Genomic DNA, 13709 nt, shown 5'->3' with positions numbered 1-13709 from the left:
TGTCCGTGAACTGTGATCCTCTGGTTTCAGCCTCCAGAATTCTGGGATTACAAGCGTGTGCCACCACGCCCGGCACCTACCCCATTTTATATCAAATGAAACTGAGACTCAAAAAAACTGAGCATCTTCTCCGGGTGTGGTGGTGCACACTTGTAATCCCAGTACTTGGAAGGCTGAGACAGGAGGATCGCAGATTTGATTGAGGCCAGCCTCAGCTACTTAAGCCCTCTCCAATTTAGTGAGATCCTGTTTTAAAAATATAGAATAAAAATGGCTGGGGGTGTAGGTTGTAGGTAAAATGCCCCAGGATTCAATTTTTAGTTCTGAAAAAAAAAAAAAAAAGAAGTGGCACATTTTTCTACGTTACATTAGCTGAACCCTCCCTTGCTGTGCCTAACAAGAAGTTCAATTTCAGAGATTTGTCTTGGGGAATGCTGTTTCTCTAAGGTTACACAAAAATTCTTGCAATGTACACTGGCTTGGGTTGGGTTTCCCAGAGGAGTGTCTGAGACAGGGGTTCTTGTTCATGGGATTTATTGGGGGAGTAATTTCTAGATGAGAGTGTGAGAGAAGCAAGATGGGTCTAGAAGTAAAAAGCTAGCAAGAATGTGATCTTGATGGATTTTTTTTTTTTTTTTTTTTTGTGGTACTGGTGATGGAACCCAGGGGCTTTCTACCTAAGCTCACAGGGTCTTTTTTAATTTTTTAATTTTTTTTTTTTTGGTACTGGGAATTAAACCCAGGGACATTCCACCCCTGAGGCGTACCCCCAGCCCTTTCTATTTTTTATTTGGAAGCAAGGTCTTTCTGAAGTTGCCAAGGATAGTCAAGAACCTGCAATCCTCCCCTCCCAGCCTTCCAAGTACTGGGTTACAGGTGTGTGCCTCCACGCCCATCTTCCCAGGGTCCTTTGAGTGTGGGCTATACTGATGCTTTCACCCCAAGCTGGTTGGGAATCCTGGTAAGGCTGGAAGTTTCCCACTTTAGAGCACATTCCCTATTAATGCAGTCAGTCTTCATTAAGTTCCTGCCCAAATCCCCAAGGACCATAAAGGGATAGAAGGTGTTTTCTTATACTCACCAACCAAACCTGCATCCTCTTCCCATCACAAGGAAATGCAAATCTAATCTCCTTCTACGCGTCAGGGAGTCTAACTAAATTTTGCACCAAGGATGGAAGAAGTAGAACTGGGATCTGACGTAGGTGTTAAGTTCTAGGCCCCTCACAACATCTGGAGATAGAAAATGTACTAGTATTGGGAAGAGATTTTAAAATGTATTAATGTACCAGTATTGGGAAAGATTTCCAATTTTGAAAATATATCCTTTGTACTAGATAAAGCCAGGACTGGCAGGAAGGAGGGACTTGTAATTTACATTTCTAAAGAGAGACAAATGGCCTAAGGGATGGGAGGAAATCCCAGGTCCCAGAGAAGTAATTTAACACATCTTGGGGGTAGAATAAAGGTGGAGAGGGCTGTGTTTGAAGACAAGGCCGCCCCAAATCCAGCTGGAGATAGCAGAAAAACTGGGCTACAGAGAGGACAGCGTATCTACAGATCAAAGGACCTGCCGCAGACTTGATCAGGATAAAAACATTCAGTAAACTGGAGTTCTTTGGTATTTTCAGTCGAATTGCCCCCTTGTGCCACTCTCGGGCACAGGGCTGTACCTATCTCCTGTGTTTCTATCTTTTTTGTTTGTTTGTTTTTGGTGGTATACTGGGGTTCCTGGAAGCCCTTCTACCTCCGGGCTACACTCCCAGACCTATTTTATACTTTTATATTTGGAAACAGGGTCTCTTAGGCCAGTGAGGCTGGCTTTGAACCTGCTTGATCCTCCTGTCTCCGCCTCCCAAGCGCAGGGATTACAAGCGTGGGCCACCACGCCCGGCGTATTTCGATCTTTTTAATAAACTTTTTCAAATCCTCAGCAACTGTCCAAGCTATGCATATTTATTCTTAGCTTAGGACAAGAATCCGCGGTTTATTTTTTCTGTTTTTGGTCGTTTTGGGTTTTATTGTGGTGTGAGGGAAAGTGTGTCTGGGACCCTAGCAGGAGTTACTGGGAACAGTTTCCCCACAACCATATTCTCCCAATCCGTAACAGAAAACTACGGTCCATGGCCCAAATCTGTCTTCCTTTTCTCCACCCCACTTGCATTGTAAATTATTTTTTATTGAAACATAGCTACCCTCACTTGTTTATGTATTATCTATAGCTGCTTACACACTGCGATGGCATCAATGAGTAACTGTTACAGAGATGGCATGGCTGGCAGACCTGCAAAAAAAAAGAGAGAGATTGTCAGGATGTTTTTTCTTTTTAAGATTTTTTTTAAGATTGCAAATCTTTGGAGCCAGGCATGGTGGCACACACTTGTAATCCCAGCTTTTGGGAGGCTGAGACAGGAGAATCATGATTCAAGGCCAGCCTCAGCTACTTAGTGAGGCCCTTCACAACTCAGTGAGACCCTGTTTCAAAATAAAGAATAAAAAATAGCCAGGTGTGGTGGCACACGCTTGTAATCCCTGTGCTTGGGAGGCGGAGACAGGCTTAAGAGACCCTGTTTCCAAATAAAAATATAAAAATAGGTCTGGGAGCGTAGCCCAGAGGTAGAAGGGTTTCCAGGAACCCCAGTATCACAAAAAAAAAAAAAAAAATAGGGCAGGGGTGTAGCTCGGAGGTCGAATGCCCCTGGGTTCTATTTCCAGAAGATTGCAAATCTTTCGATATAGAGTTCTCCAGCTTTTGTAATGATCTGAGAGGATATAGACATTTGGTGGGCAGTTACCTTCGGTGAAAGGAGGAGATACGTAACTCTTCATTTCTGTATTATTTGTGTGTGTGCATGTGAGTACAGTCTGACTATGTACTTTGCGCAGCTAAGAAACCCCGCATAATATACGTGTGTGAGAGAAAGCAAGCAAGCGGGTGTGTACACTAGCTCAGCCTTCCCCAGTGGTGTTTAAGAAAAGAATCTTTCTCGAATGATGGATGCAGCTGTGTTCATAGTGGGATGGTTGACTTAATGACCTCTGTTGCCGCTGGCATCCATCCCATGATAGATAGGCTTTCCCAAACTCTTCAGGCTCTACGCTCCTTTATGGGCAAAGAGCTGGCAAAAACATTTAGAATGAAACGAGTACTACAATTTCTGCTGAGGCAAATGAATTGCATAGCTGTGTTTGGAGATAAAATTGCAACTTTTGTGTGTGTGTATGTATGGTGGTACTGGATATTGAACCCAGAGGCATTCTACCTCTGAGCTACATTCCCAGACTGATTTTATTTTTTATTTGTAAACAGGGTCTCACCAGGTTGCTGAGAGCCTCCCTAAATTGCTGAGGCTGTCTTTGAACCTGCAAATCCTCCAGCCTTAGCTTCTCAAGTACTAGGATTACAAGTATGGGCCACCTTGCCCGGCTTGCAGCTTTTTTTTCTTTTTTTTTTTCATTTCTCAGTAAGCTAGAATGAAGACTCAGAAACTAGTAGCCATGGACTATATCACCTTTTATCAGAATTGCAATAAGATTAAAAGAGATTAATAAAGAATAAAATAATAGGGCTGAAGCCGGCTGTGGTGGCGCACGCTTGTAATCCCAGCATTCGGGAGGCTGAGACCTGGAGGATCGCGGTTTGCGGACAGCCTCAGCTACTTAGTGAGGCCCTCTGCAACTCAGTGAGACCCGGTTTCAAAATAATCAAAAATAGGGCAGGGTGGTGTAGGTCAGAGGTCGAATGCCCCTGGGTTCCATCCCTAGAACCGCAAAAAAAAAAAAAAAAAAAAAAAAAAAAGGGGCTGGAGTACAGCTCAGAGGTAGAATACCCCTGGGTTCCATCCCCAGTACAAAAAAAGAAAGAAAAAAAGAGAAAGAAAGAAAAGGATGACTTTTATTTATTTTGCTGTAAGCTTAAGTAATTTTATTATTACAAAGACAGAAAGAAGAAACAGATATTAGATTAAAGCCCTACACCCAAAAAGGGGGGATAGGGGAATAACTTAAAAATAAGTTACTTGTAAGGGATGGCTTTTTTTAAATTAAAAATTTAGGGGAATGAGCTGGGAGTATAGTATTCGTGCTTAGTATGAGCAAGGGCCTGGGTTTAATCTCTAGCACCAAAATAAAATAAAAATAAAATAAACAATATGTGAGCATTATAAGACATTAAAACATTATATATATATATATATATATATATATATATATATATATAATAAAAAGTGAAAGACCTCTCTTGAAATCATTTACCAAATGAATGCATCTATATAATTTGACATCACAATGTCTGTAAATTGACACTTTCTTGTATATACTCAAATATTAATTTTTAATAAAATGGCATTGTTCTGCTACAGATATGAAAGCATTCTCATTTTCACTTACTGTGTCTTGGGTCTAGATATGTAGGCATATTTAGATTAGTTTTATTTATTGAGTCCTGGGGATTGAACCCAGAGGCATTCTACCTCTGAGCTATATGCTCAGCCCTTTTTAATCTTTCTTTTGTTTTGAAACAGGTTCTTACTAGGTTGCTGGGGCTATCCTCAAACATGTAATCCTCCTTTTTCAGGCTCCCAACTACTGGGATTACAGGTGTGAGCCACCACACCAGGCTTCATTTAGTTCTTTTTTAATTACTGCATAAGCAAGGCATGGTGGCACACATCTATAACCCCAGTACTTGGGAGGCTGAGACAGGAGGATCACAGGCTTAAGGACAGCCTCAGCAACATAGTGAGTCTCCCGGCAACCTACAGAACCCTGGCTTCATCCCCAGTAACACACACACACACACACACACACACACACACACACACACACACACCTGCATAGCATTCCACCATATGAGAGTGCCATTGTTTATATATGTGAGTTAGTCTCCCTTTTTGTTGCTGTTGCAGTACTGCAACACTTAATTTTTACACAAATATTTAGGTTATTTATGCAAACATATCTTTCAATACATCTTTAAAATCATGTACATTTAATGAATTTTTTTGTTTTTGCAATGCTAGCGTAACGGGGAGGGGAGATTTTTAAAGTTACTCTGCACAACCTCAGTCCTTGATTACGTGCCTAGAAAGCATTCAAACAGCACAAATAGGTAATACAGATAGTTTATAGAGAGTTAAAGGCACCATGAGTCAGGCCATGAAAAGAAGGAGGATGTCTTGCCAGGCGTGGTGGCACACACTGTAATCCCCGCTCTTGGGAGGCAGAGACAGGAGGATCTTGCAGGTTCGAAGCCAGCCTCAGCTGGCTTAAGAGACCCTGTTTCCAAATAAAATAGGTCTGGGAGTTAAAATAGGTCTGGGAGTTAGCCCGGAGGTAGAAGGCCCCTGGGTTCCATCCCCAGTACTACCAAAAAAAAAAAAAAAAAAAAAAAAAAAGAAAGAAAGAAGGAGGATGTCTGGAATGGGCCATTTCCAAGAATGAAAAGACAGCCTGGATTAAGCGGCTACATTTCAGAAAGGGGGGTCTGGAGTGGTCGTTCCAGGTGTAGAAAGCAGCATGGAGTCTATCATGGAGCTGGATTTTTATGTTCCTTCTTGGACACCTTTGTATGTATTACATTTTGGGGTGATTGGCTGCTCTTTGCACATCACACTTTACTGACCCTCTGTTGTTTCTCCAGCCCCTTCTCACAGGGGAAGGAAGTCAAGATGAGCAAGGCTCTGAAGGTAAACTGCTGGTTCATACTAGCAGACTCCATCTGCTAAGTCTAGCTACTACCTAATACCAGGAATTCCCTGAGAGCATGCTAAGCAAGCACTCTACTACTTATAATTTTACTAGTAATTTATTTTCTCAATCACCAACAAGGTTGGAGTTTTGCTTTTTTTAAAGTTTATTGGACAGGGCCGGGCGTGGTGGCGCACGCTTGTAATCCCTGCGCTTGGGAGGCAGAGACAGGAGGATCGTGCAGGTTCAAAGCCAGCCGCACTGGCTTATGAGACCCTGTTTCAAAATTATAAAAAAATAGGTCTGGGAGTGTAGCCCGGAGGTAGAAGGGCTTCCAGGAACCTCAGTACCACCACCAAAAAAAAAAAAAAAATAATAATAATAAATAAATAAAGTTTATTGGACATTAATGTCCAATAACTTCCTTTATGGATTGCTGTTCAAAGGCCAAAACCTTTGACTTTTTTGTTTGTGATAGTGTCACCATGTTGCCCAGGTTGTTTTCAAGGGCTCATGGGCTCCTTCTGTGTCAGCCCAGAGCTGGGATTACAGGCATGTGCCACTACACCCACTTTAGGAATGCCTTTTAAGCTACAGATATTAACTATTTCATATGTTGAAATATTCCAATTTATATTTATGCTTGAGCATCAGGATGCCTTTCACTATATAGACTTATAATGCTATATAGTCAGAGCTGTCTTTTCCTCTGGTTTTGGGAGTTCCCGATTCTGTTTAGAAATAAGCCTCTTTCAGACGGGCATGGTGGCTCACACTTGTAATCCCAGCATTCGGGAGGCTGAAACAGGAGAATCGCTGTTTGAGGACAACCTCAGCTACTTAGTGAGGCCCTCCACAATTTAGTGAGACCCTGTTTCAAAATAAATAAAAATCCGGGCGTGGTGGTGCACGCTTGTAATTCCCGCGTTTGGGAGGCTGAGACAGGAGGATCACACAGGTTCGAAGCGAGCCTCAGCTACTTAGGCTCTCAGCAACTTAGTGAGACCCTGTTTCCAAATTAAATATTTAAAAAATAGGTCTGGGAGTATAGCTTGGAGGTAGAAAGACTCTGGGTTCCACTCCCAGTGCCACCAAAAAAAAAAAAAAAAAAAAAAGGTAAGTAATTCATCTCTTTCAAAGAGTATATAAACACCTTTCTATTTCTGTTGTTTTTATATAACTTGGGTTATAAATCCCAACTTATATCTTTGCCATATGTGTTCGGCTCCTTATTTATAGCGCGTGAGTTCGTCCTTAAACGAATTTTTAAAATTCAGATTTGCAGATAAAGAAACTGGGCAAAGGATAAACTACCGCCAAGGCCAAGGCTGCCTCTGGAGGAGCGAGACGAGCGCAGAGCCGGACACACCCCGCGCCACGCCCACTTCCGACCTCTCGCGACACCTTACGTCATCCGAGAGCGCCGGTAGCCGGGCGGGCGCGCGGCCTGCGTCGCGCTTGGGTCGCTCTGCGTGCTGTCTCACTGGTGAGGCCGAGAAGCCGGCAAGTTCTGCCCTCTGTCTGATCTACAGCCCCCGGCCTCTCCACCATGGAGTACCTCATTGGCATCCAGGGCCCCGACTATGTCCTCGTCGCTTCCGACCGGGTGGCGGCCAGCAATATTGTCCAGATGAAGGACGGTGAGCGGAAGCAGGGGAGGCCCGGCCGGCCGGGTGTTGGGACAGCGGAGGGAGTTCGTGGGGCGCTGGATGAGTGCGTCCCAGGGAGATCTGGGAGGTGGCGCCCGGCCTGCTCTGCACCCTTTAGATCTGAGGAGAGTGCCCGGGCAAGCCTAGGGCTCTGGCGTTCGCTCCTAGGTCAGCGCTGTCCTTTGCCCTTCGTTAGATGCCTCTTGCTAGGTGAGAGTTGCCTAAGGGAGTTCAGTTTGTAAGAGTTGCAGCTCCTCCCTGACACCAGACTCCCTAGACCCCCGACTTAATGGTAAGTTTCTCTTGTCCCTGGTTATGTATGGGGTTAGTTCGCTGGAAGCATAAGGTGGGATCCTGGGGAGGGTGGGACTGGGGGAGCAGAGCTTGGTATTTTCCTTCCGCCTCCTACTTCGTGTGGCTCAGCATTGATTTTCCTTTTTCAGTTTTCACTGGCTTCAGGTTTTCGTGTTAAGTAGTTTTGGGAGTTCAGAGACTGGAGCCCTCTCACTTATTTGCCTGATGACTTTGTGCAAGTTATTTCGCAGTGCCCAGATTTCCTCATCTGTTAGATTAGTAATAACCACCTCAAACTTATTGGGAGGATTGACTGGATCAGTTACATGCAAATGCTTAATCAGTTACATGTCAAATACTTAATAGCGTCAAGCACTTAATATGTATCAGGTGCAGTGTTAAGCGATTTACATGAATTCATTTAACTTTTTGAGGTAGGCACCATTATATTCCCATCTTGCCGATGTTAGTTTGAGACACAGAGGTTAAGAAACTTGCCTAAGATCACAAGTGGCAGAATCCGGGTTCAAACCTGTGTAGTTGGTGTCTAGATCATTTACCCATAACTATTATGCTATACTATCACTCTATAATAAGTACTAATACACAGTTTAAAAAAGGCGTCAGCAGGCAGGTCATACATGCTTGTAATCCCAGTACTTGGGAGCCTGAGACAGGAGGATTGCAATTTTGCAGCCAGCCTCAGCTACTTAGTGAGGCCTTTTGCAACTTAGTGAGACCCCGTTTCAAAATAAAGAATAAAAAGGGGGCTGGGGGTGTACCTCAGAGGTAGAATGCCACTGGGTTCCATCCCCAGTTCTATACACACACACACACACACACACACACACACACACACACACACAGAAATGTTGGCTATTCTGCAAAATATAAGGATGTGTTTTCATGGTCGATCATAGATAATTTAAAAGTTTATTTGCTAAATAGGGTCTAAACATCTCTGTACCCTTTACAGTGCCAAGTGCTGAGGGGATGCAGAAAAGAATAAGGCGTGGCCCCTATTTTAGAAAGTACAATTCAGAAGCTGGGCATGGTGGCCCATACCTGTAATCCTAGTACTTGGGAGGCTGAGACAGGAGGATCGCAAGTTCGCATCCAGCCTCAGCTACTGAGTGAGGCTTTCCACAACTTAATGAGACCCTGTTTCAAAATAAAGAACAAAAAAATAGGACTAGGGATGTAGCTCGGATATAGAATGCCCCTGCATTCAATCCTTAGTTTCACACACACACACACACACACGCAAAAGAAAGTATAATTCAGATAAGTGTGCAGATAGTTATAACACAAGCTAGAAAGTGATGTGTCATGTGGCATGTACAGTCAGACTTCTCAGGTAATGAAGAGGAAGAAGAGATTCTTTCTGGTTGTAGAGATTAGGGAAAACTTTGAGGGCAGATGGCAGTTCGCCCTGGATTTAAGGAAATAAAATATATTAAATTTGGGGTTTTCTGAAGTGAACCAAAGCAAAAAAAAAAGTGTCCACTACTGTTTTTGTACAGAGAAAGGAATCTGGGTGGTGTCAGACTTTAACGCCCACCTAGGAGCATGAAAAAAACTTTGAGGGAGTTTGCTTGAGTTCCATAGTGCTTGGGAAGCTGAGACAGGAGGATCGCAGGTTTAAGGACAGCCTCAGCAAGTAGTGAGACTCTAATCCATTTAACAAGACCCTATTTTAAAAAAAAAATAGATAATAGATGGCTGGGGGTGTAGCTTGAAGGTAGAATGCCCTTGGGTTCAATCCCCAGTACACACACACACACACACACACACACACACACACACACACTCACTCACTCTATGGCTTATATTGTGTCTCAAGTAAGGTTACTTTATGAAATTCCATTAGTTTGTAGAAGTTTTTCTGTTTCCAAAGGAGTAAATTTGTTTTGAGAGTAAATTTGCCCATTATTTTGAATACTAAGGCCTTTGACAAGCAAGTGATTTTAGCGTAAAGTCGTCTCTGGTAAAGCAATAACTAAGTCAGTACCTTTACAGATCTTATGTGTCATCCCAATAATGTATGTAAAATTACTTGAAGAGTGCTTGAAGCTTACTTATGTACACAGTATTTTTAGTCGTTATAAGAGGTGAAACCTATTAGATATAATTCGTAGAAGGGACCAAGACATTAGACTAGTCCATAGAAGGGACCTGGAAACAAGGAAATGAACACCACAAGATGGTTTTGTATGAAAAAAGAAATATTATTAATTGGTATTAGATTAATTTTTAAATTATTTTGGGGTAAATTCACAGAGTATTCCCAGAAAAAAAAAATTATGGTATAGGAGAAAGATGAATTTAAGTTCATTCTTGAAAAATAGTTGGATATAATTTGAACTCTTTCATTTACCCTATAGGCTTTTTTGGTATAATTCTTTTTTTCTTTTTTGTAGTGTTGGGGATGGAACGCAGGGGCATTCTACCTCTGAGCTACACCCCCACTCCTATTTTTTATTCTTTATTTTGAAACAGGGTCTCACTGAGTTGCAAAGGGCCTCAATAAGTAACTGAGGCTGTCTGGGAACAGTGATCATCCTGTCTCAGTCTCGCAAATGCTGGGATTACAAGCATGCACCACCATGCCCAGCTTTTTGGCATAAAATTTTTATGATACAGGTTGTAGAATTGTATGATTTTTCCCCATAACTATAAAATGAAGTAACCTGAGTAGGTAAGAATGTTGAAAAGTAAGCTGGACATGGTGGCGCACGCTTATAATCCCAGCATTTGGGAGGCTGAGACCGGAGGATCGAGGTTTGCGGACAACCTCAGCTACTTAGTGAGGCCCTCCGCAACTCAGTGAGACCCTGTTTCAAAATAAAGAATAAAAAATTGGGCAGGGGGTATAGCTCAGAGGTCAAATGCCTCTGGGTTCCGTGCCCAGACCTGCCCAGATGTGGTTGTGTATAATCCTTCACTACTGACTGGACATGCTCACTATTTAAAAAAATATTTTGGTCTTGTATTAAATCCATTTCACAATTGAACTTTTTTATAATATGGAATGTTTTGAAGCACACTTGTTGTGTGCACACTTGTAATCCCAGTACCTAGGAGGCTGAGACAGGAGGATCGCCAGTTTGAGGACAGCCTCAGCAATTAGTGAGACTCTTATCAATTTAGCATGACCCTGTTTGCAAATAAGAAATAAAATCAGGCTGGGGGTATATTTTGAAGACAGAATGCCTCTGAGTTCAATTCTCAGTACCAAAGAAAGAAAGAAAGAAAGAAAGAAAGAAGAAATGCTTCATGTACTTGCATCCTGCACAGGGGCCATGCTAATCTTCTCTGTATCATTCCAATTTTAGTATATGTACTGCCATAGGGAGCACAAAATTGAACGTTTTACTACCTAGGATTTTAGTTTTTCCTCTAAATGTGATAGAAATTCTTTGTAAACTTATTCCCCCTTTAAATAAGAACTTTTTTTCTAATGAAAATAATGCAAACTTATTAAATATTATTTTGTTATGAAAGTGGTATGTATTAAACATAGAAATTTAGAACACACTGATAAAAAAAAAAAAGGAAATAAAAATTGCCATGCTCTTAACACATGCTAGGACTTCTACCCTTCTGGTCCTTTTTCTTTGCATATATATTATACCTGTACATGAATGTTTTTCTTTTATAAACAAGTTGGCAAATTAAGTCTGTAAATCTCCTGAAGCCTGTATAACAAATGAAAGTGTGTTTGTGTAGGAGTTTTGAGGCAGGTGATTTTCTCTCCAGGCACATTTTATGTGGGTTTTCTCCCCAGTGTCTAAAAAGCCATATTACTAGTATCTACAGTTCTGCGACACTTGTAAAGTGTTTGATAGGAGCATTTGTTCTTTAAATCCTATTAAGGGATTTCGACATTTCAAAAGCTTTCATACAGGAAACATGTCTCCCAGGGAAGATTATTCAGCACAATTTGAAAAATGAAAAGTGAAAGTGGGGTAAGATAGGAAGATTTAGGCTTTTTCTGAAGCTGCTGACTGAATATGGAGTTTTCTTCCTTAGGCAATAATTGCAGTGTGAATATTTATCTATCTAATCTGAATGAGTCTGGTTCAGCTAGATAAGGTTAGAGTGCTAAGATTTTTGTGAAGTATTTAAAATATCTCAGTGCTAGAATATTTTTTAGAATTTTTGCTTTGGCAACCAATTTCCTCTTCTGCTTTCAAAATGGACTTGGTTTACTTTATAAGGTGATTTACTTATTTGTTTTTTGTGGTACTAGGGGTGGAACCCAGGGGCTTTTCTACCTCCAGGCTATACTCCCAGACCTATTTTTATATTTTATTTGGAAACAGGGTCTCACTAAGTTGCTGAGAGCCTCACTAAGTAGCTGAGGCTGGCTTCGAACAAGTGTGATCCTCCTGTCTCTGTCTCCCAAGCGCTGGGATTCCAGGTGTGCACCACCATGTCCGGCATAAGGTGATTTATATTCTCAGCTGATTTTTCTCTTTCTTGAGATGATTCCTTTATTTTAATTGTAGCACTGGCCCTTTTCATATATGCTTTTATATGTGTGTAAATATGATAAATAACATTTGTATTTGTAGAAATATTCAGAGCTTTGTAATCATGAGCCTAACAGTAATTGCCATTGGCTAGATTTCTTCCATTTCCTCTGTTCTCCTTGCATTTCATATGCCTTTAAGTGTTAGTTTATTTGTTTGTTTTTGTGGTACTGGGGCTTGAATCCAGGGCATTCTACCTCTGAGCTACATCCACAGCCTTTTTTTAATTTTTGTTTTGGGACAGGGTCTCACTAGGTTGCTAAGAGTCTTGCTGAATTTCTGAGGCTGCCTTTTTTTTTTTTTTTTTTTTTTTTTTTGGTGGTACTGGGGGTGGAACCCAGAAGCTTTTTACCTCTGGGCTATACTCCCAGACCTTTTTAAAAATATATTTTATTTGGAAACAGGGTCTCACTAAGTTTCTGAAAGCCTCACTAAGTAGCTGAGGCTGGCTTCGAACCTGTGCGATCCTCCTATTTCAGCCTCCCAAGCGCGGGGATTACAAGCGTGTGCCACCACGCCCGGCTGCTGAGGCTGTCTTTGAACCTTTGAACCTCCTGTCTCAGCCTTCCAAGTACTGGGGTTACAGGCATGCACACCATGCCTGGCTCTGTGTGTGTGTGTGTGTGTGTGTGTGTGTGTGTGTGTGTGTGTGTGTGTGTGTGTTACTGGGCGTCGAACCCAAGGGCATTCTACCTCTGGGCTACACCCCCAGCCCTATTTTATTTTGAAACTAGGTCTCACTTATTTGCAGAGGATTTCACTAACTTGCTAACTTGCTGAGGCTATCTTCAAGCCTGTAATCCCCAAATCTCCATCTCCCAAATTACTGGGGTTACAGGAGTGCACCACCATGCCTGGCTCAGCTAAATGTTTTAAATAGTATTTTATTTATTTTGGTGCTGGGGACTGAACCCAACACCTCATGCATGCTAAGGACATGCCATACCACAGAGCTACATCCCCCAGTTCAAAAAAAATTTTTTTTTTCTTGTGGTACTGGGGATGAAACCCAGGGGCATTCTACCTCTAAACTATACTCCCAGCTCTATTTTTTTTATTCTTTATTTTTGAAACAGGGTCTCACTAAGTTGTGGAGGGCCTCACTAAGTGCTGAAGCTAGGCATAAACTTTCAATTCTCCTGTTTCAGCCTTGCAAGTACTGGGATTACAGACATGTATCACCATGCCTGGCTAAACATCGTGTGTGTGTGTGTGTGTGTGTGTGTGTGTGTGTGTTGCTGGGAATTGAACACAGGGGCCATACGCCACCATTCCTGGCTCAAATTTGTATTTTATTTGTTTATTTATTTACTTATTTTGATGGTACTGGGGTTCCTGGAAACCCTTCTACCTCTGGGCTACACTCCCAGACCCATGTTCTTTTTTTTTCTTTTTTGGAAACAGGGTCTCCTAAGCCAGCAAGGGTGGCTTCAAACCTGCGCGATCCTCCTGTCTCCGTCTCCCAAGCGCGGGGATTACAAGTGTGCGCCACCACACTTGGCTATTTATTTATTTATTTTAATTTTGGGGGTGAGTGGGAATGG

At 42.1% G+C, this 13709-nt stretch overlaps 1 protein-coding gene across 2 annotated transcripts in view; it reads left to right on the top strand.

Moving 5' to 3' along the window:
- Positions 1–7236: 7236 nt before the first annotated feature.
- Positions 7237–13709, top strand: part of PSMB2 (proteasome 20S subunit beta 2) — a gene marked incomplete at its 5' end in the record, with an annotated part of 47171 nt that continues 40698 nt past the window's right edge. For both annotated transcript variants that reach the window (XM_080692353.1, XM_080692352.1), the window contains one exon: positions 7237–7327. In XM_080692353.1, the coding sequence (XP_080548479.1) occupies positions 7237–7327 (91 nt within the window). The remainder of the gene's footprint in view (positions 7328–13709) is intronic.

The sequence above is a fragment of the Muscardinus avellanarius genome (assembly GCF_963383645.1).
Source record: "Muscardinus avellanarius genome assembly, chromosome: 3".
Taxonomy (NCBI): Eukaryota; Metazoa; Chordata; class Mammalia; order Rodentia; family Gliridae; genus Muscardinus; species Muscardinus avellanarius.
The sequence above is the reverse complement of the archived record's forward strand: the minus strand, read 5'-3'. Positions and strand labels throughout refer to the sequence as shown.